The sequence below is a fragment of the Pseudorca crassidens genome, chromosome X (assembly GCF_039906515.1).
Source record: "Pseudorca crassidens isolate mPseCra1 chromosome X, mPseCra1.hap1, whole genome shotgun sequence".
Classification (NCBI taxonomy): domain Eukaryota; kingdom Metazoa; phylum Chordata; class Mammalia; order Artiodactyla; family Delphinidae; genus Pseudorca; species Pseudorca crassidens.
The window spans coordinates 100,195,216-100,216,603 of record NC_090317.1 but is presented as its reverse complement, the minus strand read 5'-3'; the positions used below and the strand labels follow the sequence as shown (position 1 = coordinate 100,216,603).

The window sequence follows — 21,388 nt, the reverse complement described above, 5'->3', positions numbered from 1 at the left end:
TGTAAATGTAATCCTAATAATAGAAAGTACTTTATAGTGTTGAATTGTTAGTATCGAATTAATTTATTTATATACTGAATTTATGTATGTGTGTGTATCGGTGTCTTTGTGTGTAGACACACACATAAGATATGTATCAACTCATATATACATATGTGTATGTATATATGTACATACACATGTATTTACATGCACACATACATATCTTAGAAAATTGGCACAAAGTAAGCATTCTATAAATATCAGCGATCACACCTGTTATAATTTTTCTCAACAAGACTCTAAATGCTGCGCCAGCCTATCAAAAGATACCACATCTATTTAATGTTTTTTACCTAGCCCAAAGTCATGACTAGTTGGGTGACTTTTTAAAAATTGACACTTGATAACTGATCAGTCCAAAAATTAATTCACAGTGTAAAACACCATGAATTGTACTGTTATTTGCCTCTCAGTTGTAGAAATTAGTTTCATTTCACACTATGTTTAGTTGTGATTGGATCATTGTAGACTTTTTTTCTGTCATTTTTTTGTGGTTAAAGATTTAAATTTGTTATGGAGACAAGCTTTTCAGTTGACCAATGATTAGCTAATTTCTGATCATAGAAAAGGAAACAGATTGCCCCAAGGCTGCTGTTTTCATTTCCTCATGGGAGGAAGAAGCATAGCAGAGAAGAAAGGCGCACGCTCAAGGCACTGAACCTCCGCCACCATGGGGAACTTGTTTGTGAATGAGGGCCTGTCCATCTTCGTCATTGTAAGTACCCATGAGAATGAAATGAAAAATTCTCCGACTTGTTTGGGTTCTCTTGGAAATGAAAATAGAGCAAAGCTTTTTTGTTTGTTTTGTTTGAGAAATTGTGTTGAAACTGATTTATTATGTGAACATGCATCCATCTGTAAGCAGAGTGAGTCCATTCTTCCAAACTTATTCATGGAAAGAATGTATCTGGGGACTCACTTCACCTAGTTTATTTCTGGAGTTTTTAGGAGTAATAAATTAGCCAGCGTTTCACAGTGGGAGTAGGAGACATTTCATGCTAATGATCCTTGTTTACTCAGAGGCAAATTTCTCTACTTTTAATGTATTTATACCACCTAAAAATGGGCAATTGAAATTTTATACAGTTTTCCAATTAACAAATGCAAGACTGGCTCATGTGTGGGAAATTGGCCTTTATTTCAGTAATTACACCAAAAATAATTGAAGTTCTCAATTTTCTTTTTTAAAAAAGTGTCTTCTTTTCTCTGAGGTAAACTTTAGTTATTTGTGAGGTTTTGAAAAATTTAAGGGAAGGGAATTGAAAAAAAAACTATCTAGACACATATTTATAGCGTATATATGATATATATTATATTTAGCTGTATATAAATCAATATAGTCTGTCTTGAGAAACAATTTTTGTAAGTAAAGATATGGCTAATTTTCGAACAGACATGATGATTTCTTTAGTTTTTAACATAACATAGATCAACTATTTTTTTAAGATGGTGGTCTCAGCAAAGCAATCACAGACAATTGGGAAGATAGAAATGTGATTTATAAGTAGCTTTTCCAAATAGCCAACTAAAGTATTACCCAGATGTTAAAAAGAACACTTATGTATGAATTTTTTGAAAGAATTTATCATGAAGTAAATATGACTCTTTGAGCTGTAGAGGTAGAGAGAAATGAGTGGCACAGATAAAATAAAAATCACAAATATTTTGTCATTTAAAAAAAAATTAAGCCAAATCAACACTCTAATGCAATACAGAATTGTTCTGAGGACTCCAAGCTGTTAAGTTGATTTCTTATCCCCATTTGAAGAACAGATTACTCCTTTAAAAAATAAGTTCAAGTATAAACACTTTTAGCTCTTACCACAGTTTTCCCAGGGAAGTGACCTCTGTCTAAATTATACACTCATGTACTTGAAAGTGAACCCACAGCTTGGAAGGCAAGAGTAAAAATGACAAGGTTAGGAAATGGAGAAGTGGTTTTAGTACCTTCTTCTTTATAAAGAGAGACTCTTCTCAAGCATCGAAGGACATCAAATAGCCTCAAAGCACAGTTAAGAACAGATTGCTACTGTGGAGCTGAAGGTGGAGGACTGGGTAGAGTCATCGTTTGATGCAATCAGTGCTTGGGATGAAATGAGCAGTCACAATCTAGAAGGATCTCCCTTAAAAAAAAAAAAAATCCCATGCCTCTCATTCCCTCATTGATGCTGAATAGTCCCTCTTTCAAAAGTGAAGCAGGGCTTCCCTGGTGGCGCAGTGGTTGAGAGTCCGCCTGCCGATGCAGGGGACACGGGTTTGTGCCGCGGTCCGGGAAGATCCCACATGCCGCAGAGCGGCTGGGCCCGTGAGCCATGGCCGCTGAGCCTGTGCGTCCGGAGCCTGTGCTCCGCAACGGGAGAGGCCATGACAGTGAGAAGCCCGCGTATCGCAAAAAAAAAAAAAAAAAAAATTAAAAAGTGAAGCAAAACTTATCAAGTAGAATTAAAGCCTTGTCATTTTAGCTGATGAGACCTCCACTAGCTGGGGCGGGATGCTGTGTGGCGGAGAGAGGTAATCACACCTGTGAGAATCAAACACAAAGTCCTGCTGGTGCAGAGGACAGTATAGGAACAGATTCCTTTCCCTTCTCTTTGTAAGAAGAGTCACCTGCTGTCATCTATCAATCTAAAAGGAGGAGAAAGAAAGGAGGGGAGATAGATAATAACTCGGCATACGGCCCAAGTAGTATAACAATCACGGGGGACAACACAGGGAGGAAAGGTTACTTACAGAGAAGTGTAGTGATACTCTTGCAGGAAGGAGCTGGCTTTGTAACCACCTTAATCAAAGGCTGTACTTGGGGAAGTCCTGACCTTGGTCTGACTCTAAACTGCTGTGAAATCTACCTGTTGAAACATGACAACTTCACGCAACCACTTCTGTTTGTGCAGCTGGTATGGCTGGGGATGAACGTCTTCCTCTTTGTCTGGTACTACCGGGTTTATGATATTCCAGATAAGTTCTTCTACACTCGAAAACTTCTTGGGGTAAGTAGAAGTTCCATCTCCCTCAGTATTGACTGGCTCCCATGTCTAATCAGAGATTCTTGTTCCTATTCCTTTTAACATTTTAAAGAAATATTCTGACCAACCCAAAGAGCACCATCGGCCTCACTCCCTCCATTGCAACCCCCTGGGCAAGAGTCTTTAGGCCTTCCAGTGTGGGACAGACAGAAGTGTGGCAGAGGGTCCCAGCAGCATCCTTCCCCTCCCAAGAACTACTGTGCTACCGTTAGATTGAAGGAGAAATCTAATACTGACTCCGGAATGGATGGGCAGGTTGCAAAGATCGATCCAGGGGTGACACAGGTGGCACAAGTGGGACTTCCTATATTCTCTAAATCATCCGATTCCTATTAACTTTTGTGCATGAAAAACCCTGCTCCTAATGACATGTTATGAAATACTCTTCAGGAAATAAGCCTCTCCCTACATATGGAGGCTTTGAGGAACCTGCCCAAAGATCACGTTCTTTGACTCGACTGGCAGAGCAAAGGCCCCTGACTTTTCTTGGGTCCAATAACATTCTCAGTTTCCTTGAACTGACAGGGCTCTTCTTCATCATAAATGAAAATAAGAAAATAAGTACAATTACGGCTGCCCCCAGAGGATATCATTTGTTACATCATACTGAAACCATTACTTAATAATACTAATTATAATATGTATTATACATCATATGCATAAATAATTATAACATATAATTACACTACATTATTATAATTGTTGTTAACTTATTCAGGTTGATGCTGAAAAGGATGATTTCCCTTTGCATTTTCCTCCTCCAAAATATGCAACTTCTTTAGGCATTACAAAGAACAATTATACCGTACGAACTTAGTTACTGTTGAGGTTAGTCTATGTGCTAAGAAAATCTTCTTTACAAAGACCTAATTTCTATACTGAACTCTAGTTAATGATATGCATGCTTAAATATTTAGGAGGAAGTAAACTGATATCTGCAACTTACTTGGAAATACATCAAAAATAAGATGCATTGATGGATGGATAGAGGGATGGGTAGATGGATGGAGAGGTGAATAGACATGTGCTAAAGCAACCACTGTAAAATGTAAAAGGTAGAATCTTGGAGATGAATCAACAGGTATTCATTGTGAAATTATTTCAAATTCTCTTTATGTTTGAAAATATTCATAATATTTATTTTAATCTGGCCCTTGCTCCCCACCCCAACATTTTATTCATTTATGATGAAGAAGAGCCCTGGCTCTAAAGGACCTTCCTTCCCAGATAACTTGATATCTCTTTTTTTTTTTTTTTTTTTTTTTTTTGCGGTACGCGGGCCTCTCAGTGTTGCGACCTATCCCGTTGCGGAGCACAGGCTCCGGATGCGCAGGCTCAGCGGCCATGGCTCACGAGCGCAGCCGCTCTGCGGCATGTGGGATCTTCCCGGACCGGGGCACGAACCCAGGTCCCCTGCATCGGCAGGCGGACTCTCAACCACTGTGCCACCAGGGAAGCCCCTATAACTTGATATCTCTGGAGTGTGGGCCTCATGCTGGGAAGCCTGGGGGAGTGGGTGTAGGCAAGTGGGGCGGGCGGTGTCCTGGGCGCACAAGAGTCACCCTGCTTCTTATCCTGCCTTTTCCAGTCAGCGCTGGCACTGGCCAGGGCCCCTGCAGCCTGCCTGAATTTCAACTGCATGCTGATTCTACTGCCAGTCTGTCGAAATCTACTGTCTTCCCTCAGGGGTTCCAGTGCGGTAAGAACCAACATTTACAAAGTTTGAGTTCCTCAGAATTTCGAAGGCCATCAAGCTCAATGCCGCCCCCCACTTTTTTTAACATCTTTATTGGAGTATAATTGCTTTGCAGTGGTGTGTTAGTTTCTGCTTTATAACAAAGTGAATCAGCTATACATATACATATATCCCCATATCTCCTCCCTTTTGCGTCTCCCTCCCACCCTCCCTATCCCACCCGTCCAGGTGGTCACAAAGCACCGAGCTGATCTCCCTGTGCTATGTGGCTGCTTCCCACTAGCTATCTACTTTACATTTGGTAGTGTATATATGTCCATGCCACTCTCTCACTTCATCCCAGCTTACCCTTCCCCCTCCCCATGTCCTCAAGTCCATTCTCTGGTAGGTCTGTGTCTTTATTCCTGTCTCACCCCTATGTTCTTCAGAACCATTTTTTCCCCTTAGATTCTATATATATGTGTTAGCATACGGTATTTGTCTTTCTCTTTCTGACTTACTTCACTCTGTATGACAGACTCTGGGTCCATCCACCTCACTACAGATAACTTAATTTCGTTTCCTTTTATGGCTGAGTAATATTCCATTGTATGTATGTGCCACATCTTCTTTATCCATTCATCTGTTGATGGACACGTAGGTTGCTTCCATGTCCTGGCTATTGTAAATAGAGCTGCAATGAACATTGTGGTACATGACTCTTTTTGAATTATGGTTTTCTCAGGGTATATATCCAGTGGTGGGATTGCTGGGTCATATGGTAGTTCTATTTTTAGTTTTTTAAGGAACCTCCATACTGTTCTCCATAGTGGCTGCACCAATAGGGAAAGCAAACCAAGAGTTTGTGAGGATTCCAACCTCTGTACAATATTCACAAGCCAAGCAATGCTTGATTCTCTAGTTTATTTTTATATTATTTGTTGGTGGAGCTCCTTGGGATAGCCATTTAACCTGGAACAGACATTAAAAACAAACAAACAAAAAGTAAACAACAACCAATCAACATATACCTCAACAATAGCAATAAAGTACATATGCATGTACGCACACAGACATACATCATATGACATATGTATATGTATATAAGCAGAGATTTATGAGACTGACGTGAAATTTGGGAATTAATCTCACAGTGCCATGTTTCTCAAAATTTTTAAGTCAGAGAAAATCTCTTTTGTGGATAATATCCAAAGAAGATGGGATCAATGAGCTATGAGTCACTATGTAATGAATGTGACAGGTGTTATGTCCATGGAATTGAGGAGTTCAGAGCTTTCTAAATGCCCGGGGTCTTTCACCCTCACTTCAACAATCCAGAGAGCCCCTAATATACTATGCTAGAAGAAAAAAATGATTATGTAGGAAGAGCTTTTGTAATCTATAAAATGGTATACGAATTTCTTATTGATATTGTTATACAAAGATGAGAAAAGAGGAACTTGGAATCTGCACATGTACTCAAATTAATACGATACAAAGCAAAATATGATGGGTCCCACAAAATGTTACAAATAAGGAGCCACAGGGAATCCATCAAAGGAGGGGGAAATTATATCAGGTGGCGCAGGGGATGGAAAAAGTCTTCTTAGAGAAGGTGGCATCAGATATGGGCATATAAGGATAAAATAAGCCTGTACGAGATGTAAAGGAGAGAGAAAGACATTCTACATGGAGAAAACGGTATGGGCAAAAGCACAGGGAATGGTGAGGAAATCATATCCTTGAAAGTCCTGTGTGATCATGACTTGTGGCTTCTCTTTGGATGTGTTTGCCATTCCTGACCACACCATAGAGGGCAGCTCTTCCAAAGTTAGGGACTGATACCCTGGTGGGACCCATTCCACTGCCCATTAGTGACTAGTAGCCTCTCTTTTTCCTTTTAATAAGATGTTCTTTTTATATTAACTAGCTTTTAAAAAAATTACCTATTAAGTAGAGGTCATTTATAGTGGAGAGAAGCAAGCAATCTACTTTGATGGGAGTGTAGGGATTTTAAAGGGTAGGTGTCTGAGGTCAGGCTGGAGCTTTGCTGGTAAACTAGGACCTTAAATGTATAGCTGAGATGTTAATACTTAATTGGTAATCGAAGACTAAGTGTGTGAAGGAAAGTGATCTAAACTGCCAATAACAAAACTTGCCTTGAGCTCTGCCTCATTTTCTCTAGTCTTACTAAATTCACATTGATCCTAAGGAGATTCTTTTTCTTTGAGAATATACAATACTTGATTTACTAATATAGGGTTAGCAGGCTACAACTAACAGTAGACATTGATTACAAGGATTTCCAAAATCATCTTTTTAACCTAAGAAACCACAGAGGTAGAATTCCATTTGATTGAAAAGTTTTCTTTTTTTTAAATTGAAGTATAGTTGATTTACAATGTTGTGTTAATTTATGCTGTACACCAAATTGACTCAGTTATTCATATATATACATTCTTTTTATATTCTTTTCCATTACAATTTATCACAGGACATTGAATATAGTTTCCTGTGCTATACAGTAGGACCTTGTTGTTCATCCATTGTATATGTAATAGTTTGCATCTACTAACCCCAAACTCCCCCACACCGCTCCCCCTTGGCAACCACAGGTCTGTTCTCTCTGTGAGTCTGTTTGTGCTTCGTAGATAGGTTCAGCTGTGTCATATTTCAGATTCCACATATAAGTTATATCCTATGGTATTTGTCTTTATTTCTGACTTACTTCACTTAGTATGATCATCTCTGGGTCCATCCATGTTGCTGGAAATGGCATTATTTCATTCTTTTTATGGCTGAGTAGTATTCCATCGTATATATGTACCACATCTTCTTTATCCATTCATCTTTTGATGGACATTTAGGTTGTTTCCATGTCTTGGCTCTTGTGAATAGTGCTGCTATGAACATTGGGGTGCATGTATCTTTTTGAATTAGAGTTTTGTCCGGATATATGCCCAGGAGTGGGATTGCTGGATCATAGGGTAATTGCAAAGTTTTATTGATGAACCACCTGTAAAGTACAACATCTGGTATATTGCAGGTGCCCAATGAACATTTGCTAAATGAAGTTCGGGGACTGTAGTTTTTTTATTCTCCCCCCACCCCCTGTTCAAATACTTTCTATTTAGAGGAAGTAAACCCTGAGAAACAGGCAGTGTTTTCGCCAGGACAGCCTGTTAAGAAATCCTTGTTACCCCACAGGCCCAAATTGCGATGCCATTGCGTGGCCATGCCCCATGAGTGGCACATGTTGTAATGGCCACTTTTAGGCTTCCTGTGGCCTAAAAGGAGGGAAGATCCTCATGAGAGTCTCTAAAGACAGGGTGAAATGAGGCTGCTCTTCAAATTGCAGAGACACTCAACTCTGTAACCAGAGAGACCTGTATGTCAAAGAAAATATTTTTAAAAATTAGCAGCAAGTAAGATTCTTTTACAGATGGGGTGTGTCCCTCCTCCAGATTTCCCAATCTGAAATGTTAACTGGGCAAAGAACCTTCTATTCTGATTGGGATTAAAATGAGTACACATGCTGTGACTAATGTTGGAAATTATAACACCTGCCACTTATTGAGTCTTCCTGGACCTCACCTCGTGAAATCTGCATGTCAGACCAGTGAGGTGGGGATGAAATTCATTGGGAGTGTTGGGATTCCAGCCCAGGTGCTTGTGCCTCCAGAGCCTCTTCACTTTCCTGCATGCCACCTAAACTCAAAACTCTCTTGTGGCTGGGCCCGTGAGCCATGGCCACTGAGCCTGCGCGTCCAGAGCCTGTGCTCCGCAACGGGAGAGGCCACAACAGTGAGAGGCCCGCGTACCGCAAAAACAACAAAAAACAAAAAACAAAAAAAACTCTCTTGTGGTGGTCCTACGGTCTTAGAAAGGCCATCATGTATATATGAATATTTGGGCAGGCTGAATAACCTAGGCTAGAAGTGACAGGGGTGTTGTAACTTCAAGGATTTATTAGTAGGCCTTTATGCAAACTTAACAGTCACAGAACTGGAGAAAGAAAGAAAACCACAGGGTTGGCCCACCCCAGGAAAACTAGGGGTAAAGACTCTGAGCCTGCTCTGTCGAGGGAAATGGGGAATGGTGGGACTCAGCATACAGAAGTCCCCAAAGAAGCCTTAATAACCTCAACTTGGATGGAAGTTCTAGTCTGAAGATCAGAAAGAAACAGGAAGGCAAGAGAGTGAGCTCTTTTCTCTAACCTTATATAGCCTGGGGGTCAGAGGCCCTCGATATAGCTCTATATCTGACCATGTGGTCCAGGGCAAGGCTCTTGGACTTCCTGTCTCATAGTTGTTGTTTTTCTTTTTGTTGTTGTTTTTAGCTAAAAAGCAGGTGAGATAATGCAAGTGTAAGAATGAATATGAATGATATTCTAAAAGTGTGTTAATGGACTAAGCCTGTCAACTAATGAGTTGTCAGTTAACAAATATTTGTTGAGTGCCAACTATATGCTAAGCACAGCGGACGTAGAGTGAGTAGAGAGTAAGACATGGATGAGCCATGAGCTCAGGGAGCTTAGAGTTTTATGGAAGAGATAGAAGATAAACATGTAATTTCAAAATTATAGGCAGTGCTGTACAAATCCAGTGGTGTTCTTCGTATTTATCACATATTCTACTGCCACCAGGTTTCAACATTACTGTCAGTTTCTTTGCCTGAGTTCTGTAGATTCAAGGCTGGCTTTTGCAATTTCTCTCAAACTGCATATAAATATCTAATTCAAATTCATTCATGGCACCTGTGGCGAGACCAGGTGTACATAAAATAGAACTTTAAAGTTTCCATAACACTCATGTTACAGAAGCTAATGTTTTGCCCCATTAAATATGCACTTCTTTGTTCCATTTCTCAATGCTTTGAATTTTTTTGCTCTCACAATTTGAATCGAGCATAGCAAGCTGCCGAGATAACTCAATAATCTCCCTTGCACTTGAATGTTAGCTTATTGAGATTGGGCAAGGCTCTAGTTGACAGTAACAGAGGAACTTCCCTTTAGAAGTCAATGGCAAAAAGAAGAACAGTTGTTCGGTGAGGAAGCTGTTGTGCATGATGGCAGCTTGGGTAATTGGTAGGTGGCTGGCGGTAATTCACAAGTGACTCAAAAGCATAAAAATGGTTTCTGCATGGTAGGGAGGGAGAAAAAAGCCCTGGGCAGTCACAGGCAGCAAAGCCCTCCTTTCTACCCCACCCAGCCATCTTGCCACCTTGTCAGGAAATGATGAGGAAATTATATCTGGAAGCCCTGTATAATCATGGCTTACGGCTTCTCTTTGGATGTGTTTGCCATTCCTGACCACACTATAGAGGGTGGCTTGGAAAAATGAGGGATTGGTGCCCTGGTAGGACCTTAGTTAGTTCTACTAACTCATTAGTGACTAAGAGTCTCCGTTTTTTCTTCTAATAAAATGTATGTATTTCATACTAAATAGCATTTTTTAAACCACCTATTAAGATCAGACTATTACTGAATGGACCTTGTGTTTCCCAAGCACATCTCTCCATTTTTCTGGCACTCAGTTAACTTTTCTCTAACAGTTTGTTGCTCAAGCTGATAAGAGACATTGAAATCTATTGTTTCATATTTTTGATGATCCATGTTGATGATGATAAGGGTAGAACTATGGAGACAGTGTAGAGACCATGAGGAAACCACATTCCTTTTCTTCAAATTCAGCATGCAGGAGCAAGTATCTTTTCCCCCAAAAGTTTCAAAACAATTTGTCTGGAAGTAGAAAAGAAAATCGTTTGGCATGTATAGATATGTGGGCAAATACATCTCTATAGGTTTAGAATAATTGTCTTGGGTTCTAGGACAGTGAAAATGTCATTTAACCAAATAGTTATGTAAGGATTGTTAAAAATACATGATATATTGCTCTGCACACAGGATGCTTACCCTCTAGCTGGGGAGCCATGCCATACTAGCTGAAAAGTTAAATAACGATACCAAAAAAAAAGCGAGTGTTTATTAAATACCTCTCAATGAATCTATGAAACAGACCTACAAGGGAATAATTATGATAAATATATAGGTGAGAAAGCTGGAAACTGAGCATATTGTTCAATGTCACACAGCTAGGTGGTAGGGCTGGGGTCCAGCACAGATATATCTGATGGCAAATTGCTTTCTGACCCTACTAATTCCCATTCTCTCATTCTTGGGACTCCAATTGCATCTATCACTCCAATGAGGACTGTATTAAATGATCTACTTCTGTGTAACAAATTTCCACAAACTTAGAGGCTTAAAGCAACTCCCGTTTACTAGTTCACAGCTGTGCAGAAGTCCAGCATCCTGCTTGCTCAGGGTGTCACAAAGCTGACATCAAGGCGTCAACTGGGCTGAATACTCATATGCAGACTCTGGGTAAAATCTTCCAAGCTCATTCTTGTTGGCAAAATCCAGTCCCTGGCAGCTGCAGGACTAAGGTCCCTGTCTCCTGCTGACAGTTACTCTGGGGCTGCTCTCAGATCCGAGGTGTATTCCTTGCCATGTGGCCCCTTCCATCTTCAAGCCGGCAGCAGCGTATCAAATACTTCTTGCACCTAAGATTTCTGACTGTTAGACTCAGATTTAAAGGGCTCGTGTGATTGGGTCAGGCCCACCCAGATCATCTCTCTCTTAAGGTCAGTTTGGGATTTTAATTACCTCTGCAAAATCCCTTTTTCCATATAAGGTAACGAAATCACAGGAGTGTCATCCTATCATAGTTATAGGTCAGGTCTCACCCACACTCAAGGGGAGGAGATTATATAAGGTCATTGGGGAACATCTTACAATTCTGCCTACCACAAGGACTCTACGAAGCTGTGGAGGAACCTAGCAATCAGGAAACAGGAAAAAGATATTTCCTTAACACTGTAAAAACTACAAAGGAGTAAAACAATGTACGGCGCTTGAAATAAACACAAAAGACAATGAGGCTATAAAAGAAAACAGGACAGTCAATTCTTCACCCACAGAAGTGTAAAAGAAGTGATTTCAACCAGGAAACCCTTATTTTGAGAGCCTGAGTCACCGGTGAACAGGTTGTTGTAGCTGCTGCTGGTAGGGTTCCACCCGTATTCCCTCTGCACTGTCAGTTCCAGTACATGGGGCAGCTGTCTTCTGCCAGCTCAGGTCATTCTCTGCCTGAGGATTTTCTTTCAGCCCTCTCCTGGGACAAGCTGGAAATGCCAGGGAGTTGATGCCCTGGGAAGAGCCCTCAGCCCATGATGGATAGGAGTTGGTAGAGACTACCCAAGTTTCCTAACCCCTCAGGTAACAAACCTCTGGGGGCGTATCCTACACAGTCTCCCAGAGTTCCCTGATCAGAGAGCCCGCTGATAAGATATGGTAGTGGTAGTTGATGTGCTAATACACCCTTTATTGGTTTCCTTCCCTTCCCAAACTTACTCCCTCTAACCTCACTTTCCAGATAGAGTACTTTCACTTAACTTCTTGTCTTGGTTTTTAGACATGTAGAATAATAGTGACTGTATCTTTACATTTGGTTTGATGGAAAAGGGAATGAACCTTAAAGACAAATCGTCCTGGATCCCAGCCAATGTGAGAGTTAGCTTTAGTTTTGTTATCTGTAAAATAAGGACAGTAATACTTATCTGGTTACATTAAATGAGGCAATGATTATGGGTAAACTGCCTGGCTCACAGAAGTCACTCAATAAAGCCTAAATGTTTTTTCCTTTCTCTGAAGTCTTCAGTGTCTTCCTTACTGGTATTTCTGCAGTTCCAGGAACCTGCTTTCATGATCCAAACAGCCTGCCCTCCCTAGATGTAGCTAACTCAGAGGTAGTGGAGTAAGCACAATTTTCTATGCAATTCTATTTTTCTATAAAACCAGAACATTTTATTAAAAATAAATAAGCCAAATATTTAACACCCGTATATTGAAATTGAATGTTTGGAACCAGGTGTTTAAAATACCTGAGCTTTTTGTTTTGTTTTGGGGGTTTTTTGCACTTCACTCTGTTCTCCTTAGAAGTTTTCTGAATCTCTATGGCAGTACATCTAGCCTTGGAAACAAAGCATCCAGAGCGAGCACTTGACCACTTTTCAGAGAACAAAGCTCTGTCTGATTCAACCAGAAACCAGGTTTTGTTTTGTTTTTTTCCTCTACTTTGGGAATTGACATGAATCCAGATTCAAACCCACATCTTCTAACATATGTCGGTAGGACAATTACACTAACCAGTTGACCAAAATGCCATTTTAATGCCAAGGTAATCATAAAAGGTATGAAATATCAGAATGTTGATATCTCTGGCATCAGAGAGCCTGGGTTTAGACCTCAGCTCTGTCACTTATTAACTATGCAACCTAAGGGAAGGTAACTTCTCTATGCCTTTGTTTCCTCATCTGTCATGTGGTGATAATAGTGGTACCTCCCACATAGGATTAATGTAAGAATGAAATGAGTCGATGCATGTAAAACACTTAAAGCAACTCCTAGGGACTTCCCTGGCGGTCCAGTGGTTAAGACTCTGCACTTCCACTGCAGGGGGTACAGGTCCGATCCCTGGTCAGGGAACTAAGATCCTGCGTGCTGCACAGTGCGGTCAAAAATTTTAAAAACAATAAAAAAAAAAACACTTAAAGCAGCTCCTTGCACAAGTTCTTTGTAAGTACTATTATAATTTTTGCTATGATTATTTTGTTAATGATCTCCCTTGTTATGTTGTCTCTATCAACATATGCAGGTGGACACTTTTTTTCTCCTCTCATAGTGTCTATGTCCTGGAAGGGTGCTCTTCTAAAACTATTCACTTGTTCTAGAACTGTTCACTTGTCTGTATCCCCATGGACTTTCAGGTCTTTGAGGGCAGCCCTGTCCTTTTAAAATTTCTATATCCCCTCGTTATTAAATAAATTAATCTGAACTAGAAACTATGTAGTTAGATGTTTTCTGTCCAAATTCATATTTTATACAATTAAGCAATGGATTCCATGAGAGGCTTTTTATGTTAATAGTACGAGAACCTAAAACATTGGTTAAGCCAGCCATGCCACTTATTGGCTGTTTGACCTTGGGAAGATGACTACATCTATCTGAGCCTCAGTGTTCTCATCTGTCAAATGGGTAGAATGATGTAGTTTTTAGGGTGGTCATAAGAATTAAATGAGATGATATGTGTCTAATGCCTGGCACAGAGAAAACTTTCTTGTTAACAATTACGATTTCATTCTTTTCCCTTTAATCCAAAGTGCTGCTCAACAAGAATTCGAAGACAGCTGGACAGGAACCTCACCTTTCATAAAATGGTGGCATGGATGATTGCACTTCACACTGGTATGTTCATTAAGATATTTGAGATTGCAAAGGAAACTTGGAACCAGAGTGTTCCCTCTAAGATATTTTTAAAATAAGGGATCAGCCTTTGCAGGTAGATTAGGTGGTGATTGGATGTGTACTTTTTGAATGAGTTCTATGAAAAAATATTCACCCCTCTTTCTGCTATCCCAACACTAGGATTTATTCCTTCAGGTCTTAAAACTTTTTCCCCTTAGACTCTTCTGATAAAATCCCAGTGTATTCACCCTTTTATACACTTTTTAACATCAAAATTGTTTGTTAGTCCACATATGAGAGCTTTTATTCATTCATCTTTTAAATACTTGGTTGTACATGTAATTCATGGATTTCTTGCAATAATCCTACAAAGGCCATAGCCCATAAGTTGGGAGTTTCTTAAGATAGCCTTTATTAGCTAAACACTTTCTTTTTATTATTGTTTATATATATATATACATATGTATATATGATAGTATTCATGTGTTTATGTATATTTTGTGTTATTATTATAATTATTAAGGGGGTGGTGGTGGTGTAAGAAGGGATCCTTATCAGATCTCCACTAACTTACCGTAGAGTCAGGGGCTGCAGCCAGAAACCCAGCTACAAATAAAATTGTACACACACTTCACCCTCTTTGTTTCTCTTCTGTGCCCTCTTCAGCGATTCACACCATTGCACACCTATTTAATGTGGAGTGGTGTGTCAATGCCCGAGTCAACAATTCTGACCCTTATTCAATAGCACTCTCTGACATTGGAGATAAGCCTGGTGAAACTTACCTCAATTTTGCTCGACAGAGAATTAAGGTAAGCCTCTTATTTCCTGATTCAGATGTTCTGTAGACATTAAAACTGAGGATTAGATTTCAGCGAGTGAAGAATTCTACTTGATCAGAACAATGACAAAAGTTGACTATCAGAGGGACAATTCTGTAGGTTCTAAGAATGTGGCCACAGAGAAAATATCTCCCACACTCCTGATCCCATATGTAGAGGGTCACTAGATGTTCTCCAGTTTCTTAAAGTCACCTATCAGAATGTGTATACGTGGAGCCTGGCGTAACACAGGCTTATCCATGGCAATGCCCAACAGTCAAAGAAAGCCAGGAACATAGTCTAGTCAAACAAAGTTGGGTTTATTACTTACTGCAGCAAAGAGACCTCACACTATGAGGAAGTTGGGGGCATCTCAGGAGGGTGTTGAGAAGGGCTTGCTGTGGGACTTGTGTTAGATGATTCAGGAGGGGTTTCAGGAAGCAAGCATTTCCTCTGGATCAGGCATGGTCAGGAATTGGGGACAGTTCCAGCGTTGGGTATCTTAATAATTTTTTTTCTAGGAGGCAGAAGAATGGGGTTAAATCTGTAATAGGTCAAGAAGCAGCAGTCACCCATGTTTTTGTCTTGGCTCAGATAAGATTTCAGAGTGGTCTCGTTTTTGTGTCAGTCCATCACAGTGACAGAATGACCTTGTCTGATGTTGGTGTTCTATGAACTTGTTTATGTGAAATAGGGAACCCTCTGGCTGAGGTGTTAATACCAGGTCAGCCACCAGCTGACATCTGTCAGCAGTGCATTTCCTCTTTCTTGCCTACAACATCTGAGAGGTGGCCTGTGTCTGCTAATTGCTCCAGGGGCAGCCATCTGGGGAATCGTCAGGCAAGGACTTTTTCCCTTCCAGCAGCTGCTGAGGCTTTCTACACTCAGAGGGAGAAGCTCTAAGTCATCTTCATGTGCCCAGTGGTTTGGGAGGATAGCCAAATCACATCACTCACTATACACCGAATTCCAAACATGTTTCCTTGTCTGTTTAGAATAGATTACAAGAAAAGTTCCATGATTTTGTAGAAATAATTGTCCTCAGGCTGATATAAAAAAGTGTGCCTGGTCTATCTAGGGACAGAATTAAACCACATCAAATAAAATAGAAATTATTTTTCTATAATGTCTTGGATAATTTTTCTTTTACTTGTTCATTGTACAATGATACGTAAGGGTGGCAGTGTGAACATATCGAGTGAGCTGACACTGCAGTGCTGTGCCCAGATCTCTTCAGATCACTTTTACTATGTCTGCGCTCCCCTACCCTTCTGTGTGCTTTCACTTTCAATTTCCTCTATTTGCTTTTGCTCCTCAAAGGACTGCCCTGGGGCTACTGGAGTCCCTTTGCCCAAAGTCCCTTTGCCCATATCTGAAAGGGCCTGGATAGCTATCTCGCTGAGCTGCTCTTAACCAATAACTGATGGGTGCAGGCCATGAAAACCCAGCTTCCTTGCCTTGAGTCAGGATAAACTCTAAGGTGTAATTTACCCTCCACAGTTCCCCTGCAGCATCAGGCTGAAGATTTGGCCCGAGATCGTCCTCTTACCTGGCTTGTTCCTCTTTCCTATCCTATTAACCATCCCCTTACCAGCTTCTTCTGGAGCACATTCTTTCTAAATCCTCATCTCAGGATCTGCTTCGGAGGAACGCAGCCTAAGATGTTAGGCATGCACAGAATACATTTACAAACTAAGCACTATGACACTTTTCAAATCAAAGGGAGAAAGAGCTTCAGAGCCTTTTAGGACATATAGTTGATACTTTATTTGATGCTCCCTTAGAACTCTTTCTGTGTATCAACTGATATTTCCTATGATACCTCAACCATGTAAGACTTTTTTTTTTTAACATCTTTATTGGAGTATAATTGCTTTGCAGTGGTGTGTTAGTTTCTGCTTTATAACAAAGTGAATCAGCTATACATATACATATATCCCCATATCTCCTCCCTTTTGCGTCTCCCTCCCTCCCACCCTCCCTATCCCACCCGTCCAGGCGGTCACAAAGCACCGAGCTGATCTCCCTGTGCTATGCGGCTGCTTCCCACTAGCTATCTACCTTACATTTTGTAGTGTATATATGTCCATGCCTCTCTCTCGCTTTGTCACAGCTTACCCTTCCCCCTCCCCATATCCTCAAGTCCATTCTCTAGTAGGTTTGTGTCTTTATTCCTGTCTTACCCCTAGGCTCTTCATGACATTATTTTTTTTCTTAAATTCCATATATATGTGTTAGCATACGGTATGTGTCTTTCTCTTTCTGACTTACTTCACTCTGTATGACAGACTCTAGGTCTATCCACCTCATTACAAATAGCTCAATTTCGTTTCTTTTTATGGCTGAGTAATATTCCATTGTATATACGGAGATGGAAACAACCTAAGTGTCCATCATCGGATGAATGGGTAAAGAAGATGTAAGACTTTTTTAAATTTGGAAATATCTATTCCAATTCTATACCACTCTGTTGGGGGGATGGTTAGGCTAATCTAAAGGGGGGATGAAAATGCCTATTGCCTTATTCACTGGACACTTTATAAATAGGTAGCCCTGCTTTTGAGAGCCTACAAATAATGTGTGTGTGTGTGTTTTACAGAATCCTGAAGGAGGCCTGTACGTGGCTGTGACTCGGTTGGCAGGCATCACTGGAGTTGTCATCACACTCTGCCTCATATTAATTATCACCTCCTCCACCAAAACCATCAGGAGGTCTTACTTTGAAGTGTTTTGGTACACACACCATCTCTTTGTGATCTTCTTCATTGGTCTCGCCATCCATGGAGCTGAGTGAGTATTTAAACTCCAAGACCAAGTATTTTATGTCCCTCAGTTTCCAGATGTGATGCTCTGTTAGAGGCACAGTGACCTCCCTGTCTTTGTGTGACCTTAGCCTGTCTGCTGAGGGAATATGAGGGGAAAACAGAAGTCACTTTGATAGAAACCACTCAGCACCACTTTAGTTTCTGGTACCCGACTCATAACTATTCATAGTGCGGTTATTTATAGCAAGCTGGAAAAATACACCAAAGTTTTGAATATCTTTGCAAGCATATAGAAAGCACGCTGAGAGTGCTGGCAGGGTCTTGGATGTCTCCAATGATGTTTCCTGTGGCTTAATCCCTAGAAAATTAGACAAGCTCCCAAACCAGAGAGGTTAATGATTAATCAGGTGAAAGGTTTGCTGTCATTCAATGAGTTTTTTTGTTTGTTTAATTTTATTTATTTTTGGCTATGTTGGGTCTTCGTTGCTGCTCGTGGGCTTTCTCTAGTTGTGGCGAGCGGGAGCGACTCTTCCTTGCAGTGTGCGGGCTTCTCATTGCAGTCGGTGGCTTCTCTCGTTGTGGAGCACGGGCTGTAGGGCTCAGGGCTTCAGTAGTTGTGGCTCGCGGGCTCTAGAGCGCAAGCTCAGTAGTTGTGGTACACGGGCTTAGTTGCTCCACGGCATGTGGGATCTTCCTGGACCAGGGCTCGAACCCGTGTCCCCTGAATTGGCAGGCAGATTCTTATCCACTGAGCCTCCAGGGAAGTCCCCGTTCAATGAGTTTTGATTCAAGCCAATCATTCACTGATTGCCTACTGTGTATGAGGACCTATCTCAAGCACTGTGGGGAATACTAGAAGGAGAAATACACGGTTATTGCCTTCAAGCATCCTAACATAATAATGGGGAAAGCTAGCTTCTACTGAGCATTTGTTACAGACATGAAATGTTTCTTTTAATCTCCAAAAGGTAGAGATGCCCTTACTATCCCCATTTCCAGGGGAAATTGTAGACAAGGAAACAGACCAAAAAAGGTAAAGTGTGTAGCCAAGCCACTACCAGTTTATCCGTGGCATAGCTGGGGTTGGAGACTGGATGGGCTAAGGCAGGCCATGATGAATGCTCTCATAGAGACACACGGTGCCTGGATGTGTGGCTGGGAGAGTTTGCCTTATTGGGACCCTTCTTTCATACCAGGCTTCCTTTTTCTACTCTTTCACACTAGCTGATCCTCCCACCTGCACGCAAAAAGCAGACCTGGGAAGTTCCCCGGTGGGTATGGGGCTCCAGATAACTAAGGGTGGAGGAAGTAGGTGTCAAGGCTCAATGACTCTGGTCTGAGTCAAGTCAGCCTGGAAGTGGCTGAGACCTAAAAAGGGGAAGAGTGGAGAGAAGCAGCCTGTGGCAACCCCTCATGTGCATTCTTTTTTTAAATTTATTTTATTGAAGTATAGTTGATGTACAATGTTATGTTAGTTTCAGGTGTACAGCAAAGTGACTCAGTTATACATATCCATTCTTTTTCATATTCTTTTCCATTATAGGTTAGTACAGGATACTGAATATTGTTCCCTGTCCTCAAGTGCATTCTTGATCAACTTGCTGACCCTGACGCCTGGTCATCTCTTTCTAAGCACTGAAAAATCTGTGTAGACAAAGACTCTCTTAACTCTCCTAAAAGCATTTGAGTATCTTTAAATGGGACTCGGTCATCATCCAGCTGTTTCAGAAAATCCTAGAGAAAAAAAAACAAAACTGAATTTCTTCCCCTCTCTAGCTTAGTAATTCCACCACTTTACGTTTGTATAGTTTCATAGATATGTATTTTCCTCTGGAGCCGGCAGAGGAGATATATGTACCCCGTTCTCCATCTGAGGAGAATCTGCTACTTATGCTGGTGGGCTGGTTGCTCGGTCTCCTGGCTAGGTAGCAGCTGAACTGGGATTAAAACTGACTTCCGGTCATGGCATTGAGAAGAGAAGGAGAAAATCCGATTTTTTTTCTATCACTTACTCCCCAAGTAAACTTGAACATTAAGAACTTTAATAGTTATCATTTGTTGGACGCTGACTTTGTGTCTGGCGTTTTATATGCATCATGCCAGTTGATTACTAAAACGAACTTTTAATGAGGCACTTATACCTATCTTATAGCTGAAGAAACTGAGGCTCAAAAGAAGTTAAATAACTTGCCTAAGGCCACCAAATTAGCAAGGGGTGGACGCGGGATGTGAAACCAAGGCTGTCTGGCTTGGGTCCAGAATTGCTTTCACCAAATCATTCTGCTTCTAGTTACTTGGTCTCTCTAAGCCTTGGTGTCCTCATACATAAAATGAGAGTACTAATACTTACATTTCAGGCCTGTTATGAGAATTACCTGAAATAATTTGTGTACAGTGGCTTTCCCAGGCTTGGCATGTGATAGATGCTCAATACATGGTAATTCTCTTCCCCAAGACCTAGGGATAGAAAGCGATGGTTAATGACCTTGAATTAAAACATCCTCTGAATATACCAACTGGCATAATAAATTTTAGGTCCCCCAAACAAACTTTTAGGTCCCCCAAGCAAAGGGCCTTCTGTGTCTCTTCTTATTATATATTCTGAAGACCTTGTCATTTATGTTCCTTCAGGTCAGGGACATGACTTAACTTTGTGCCTCCCTCCCTCTGTTCCCACTCAACCTGCATTGTCTTATGTTTTAGTAGTTGCTCAATTAATATTTATTGAATTGAAGTGAATGGGCTCCGAGCACTTCAAGGGACACACCAGCAGCATTGATGTCTGTGAGAATGGCATAATCTCTACAAAATTAAGTCGTCTTGAGTGGATTTCAACGTTTTGGTTGAATTTAGACAATTTTGAAACAACAAATAAAAGATTTGTACTAAGCCTCAGGGCTACTGTATATGGTTGTATGGGTTGTCAACTACATAAGGGTGCCTGGCCAAGGGGAAAGAAATTAGCCCATGCTCTGCTGGCCAAGCTCTTGCCTCTAGAGCTGTCCTCAAAGAGGGGGCATCTTGTTCTAATTTGCACAATGGTACTGTATGGGCCCGCGGTTGCTCTGTTGGATTTGCAGTTTTTCTCTTTTTATTTGTTTGTTTATAAATGAGAATAATACTTGAAACAGAAGCACAAATGTTGCCTTTCAGAAAACATGTACTGATGATCCAAAACTTACCCTCTATAATGTTACATATAAATATCCTTTGTGCCACTGTACATATTTTTTTTCTTTTTCTTTTTTTTTTGGCTACATTGCAGGGCATGTGGGATGTGGGATCTCAGTTCCCCGACCAGGGATCAAACCCACAACCCCTGCAGTGGAAGCGTGGAATCTTAACCACTGGATCGCCAGGGAAGTCCCCATTTTTTTTTTTCTATTGCTAAAGATCATGAATTTTCTTTCCCTTCCTCTAATCTATTTGGAGGGGGCAAGAAGTATTACTTTTAAGTGAAAAGTATAGGAACCATATGAGAATACTAATAAAAATATGTCAGAATCTCAGAAAACTAAGAATTTAATCTCTTGTTTCTAAATGGTCTGGACTTACATTTCCTCCTCAGGCGAATTGTACGTGGGCAGACCGCAGAGAGTTTGTCGAAACACAAGCCAAGAGAATGTTATCAAAACATCTCACAATGGGGAAAAATAAAGGACTGCCCAATCCCAGAGTTCTCTGGGAACCCTCCTATGGTATGTACAATTCATTGTAGCTATTATAGTTTCATTACCAACAATCTTCAAACTGTG

General features: G+C 40.8%; 1 protein-coding gene across 1 annotated transcript in view; it reads left to right on the top strand.

Annotated features, from left to right (window-relative positions):
* Positions 1-574: 574 nt before the first annotated feature.
* The window catches only part of CYBB (cytochrome b-245 beta chain), a 35,984-nt gene continuing 15,170 nt past the window's right edge, over positions 575-21,388 (top strand). Inside the window, exons 1-7 of the mRNA XM_067722838.1 lie at positions 575-757; positions 2,934-3,029; positions 4,654-4,764; positions 13,963-14,047; positions 14,714-14,859; positions 17,468-17,658; positions 21,202-21,331. Of these exons, the coding sequence (XP_067578939.1) occupies positions 713-757; positions 2,934-3,029; positions 4,654-4,764; positions 13,963-14,047; positions 14,714-14,859; positions 17,468-17,658; positions 21,202-21,331 (804 nt within the window). The 5' untranslated portion in view covers positions 575-712. The remainder of the gene's footprint in view (positions 758-2,933; positions 3,030-4,653; positions 4,765-13,962; positions 14,048-14,713; positions 14,860-17,467; positions 17,659-21,201; positions 21,332-21,388) is intronic.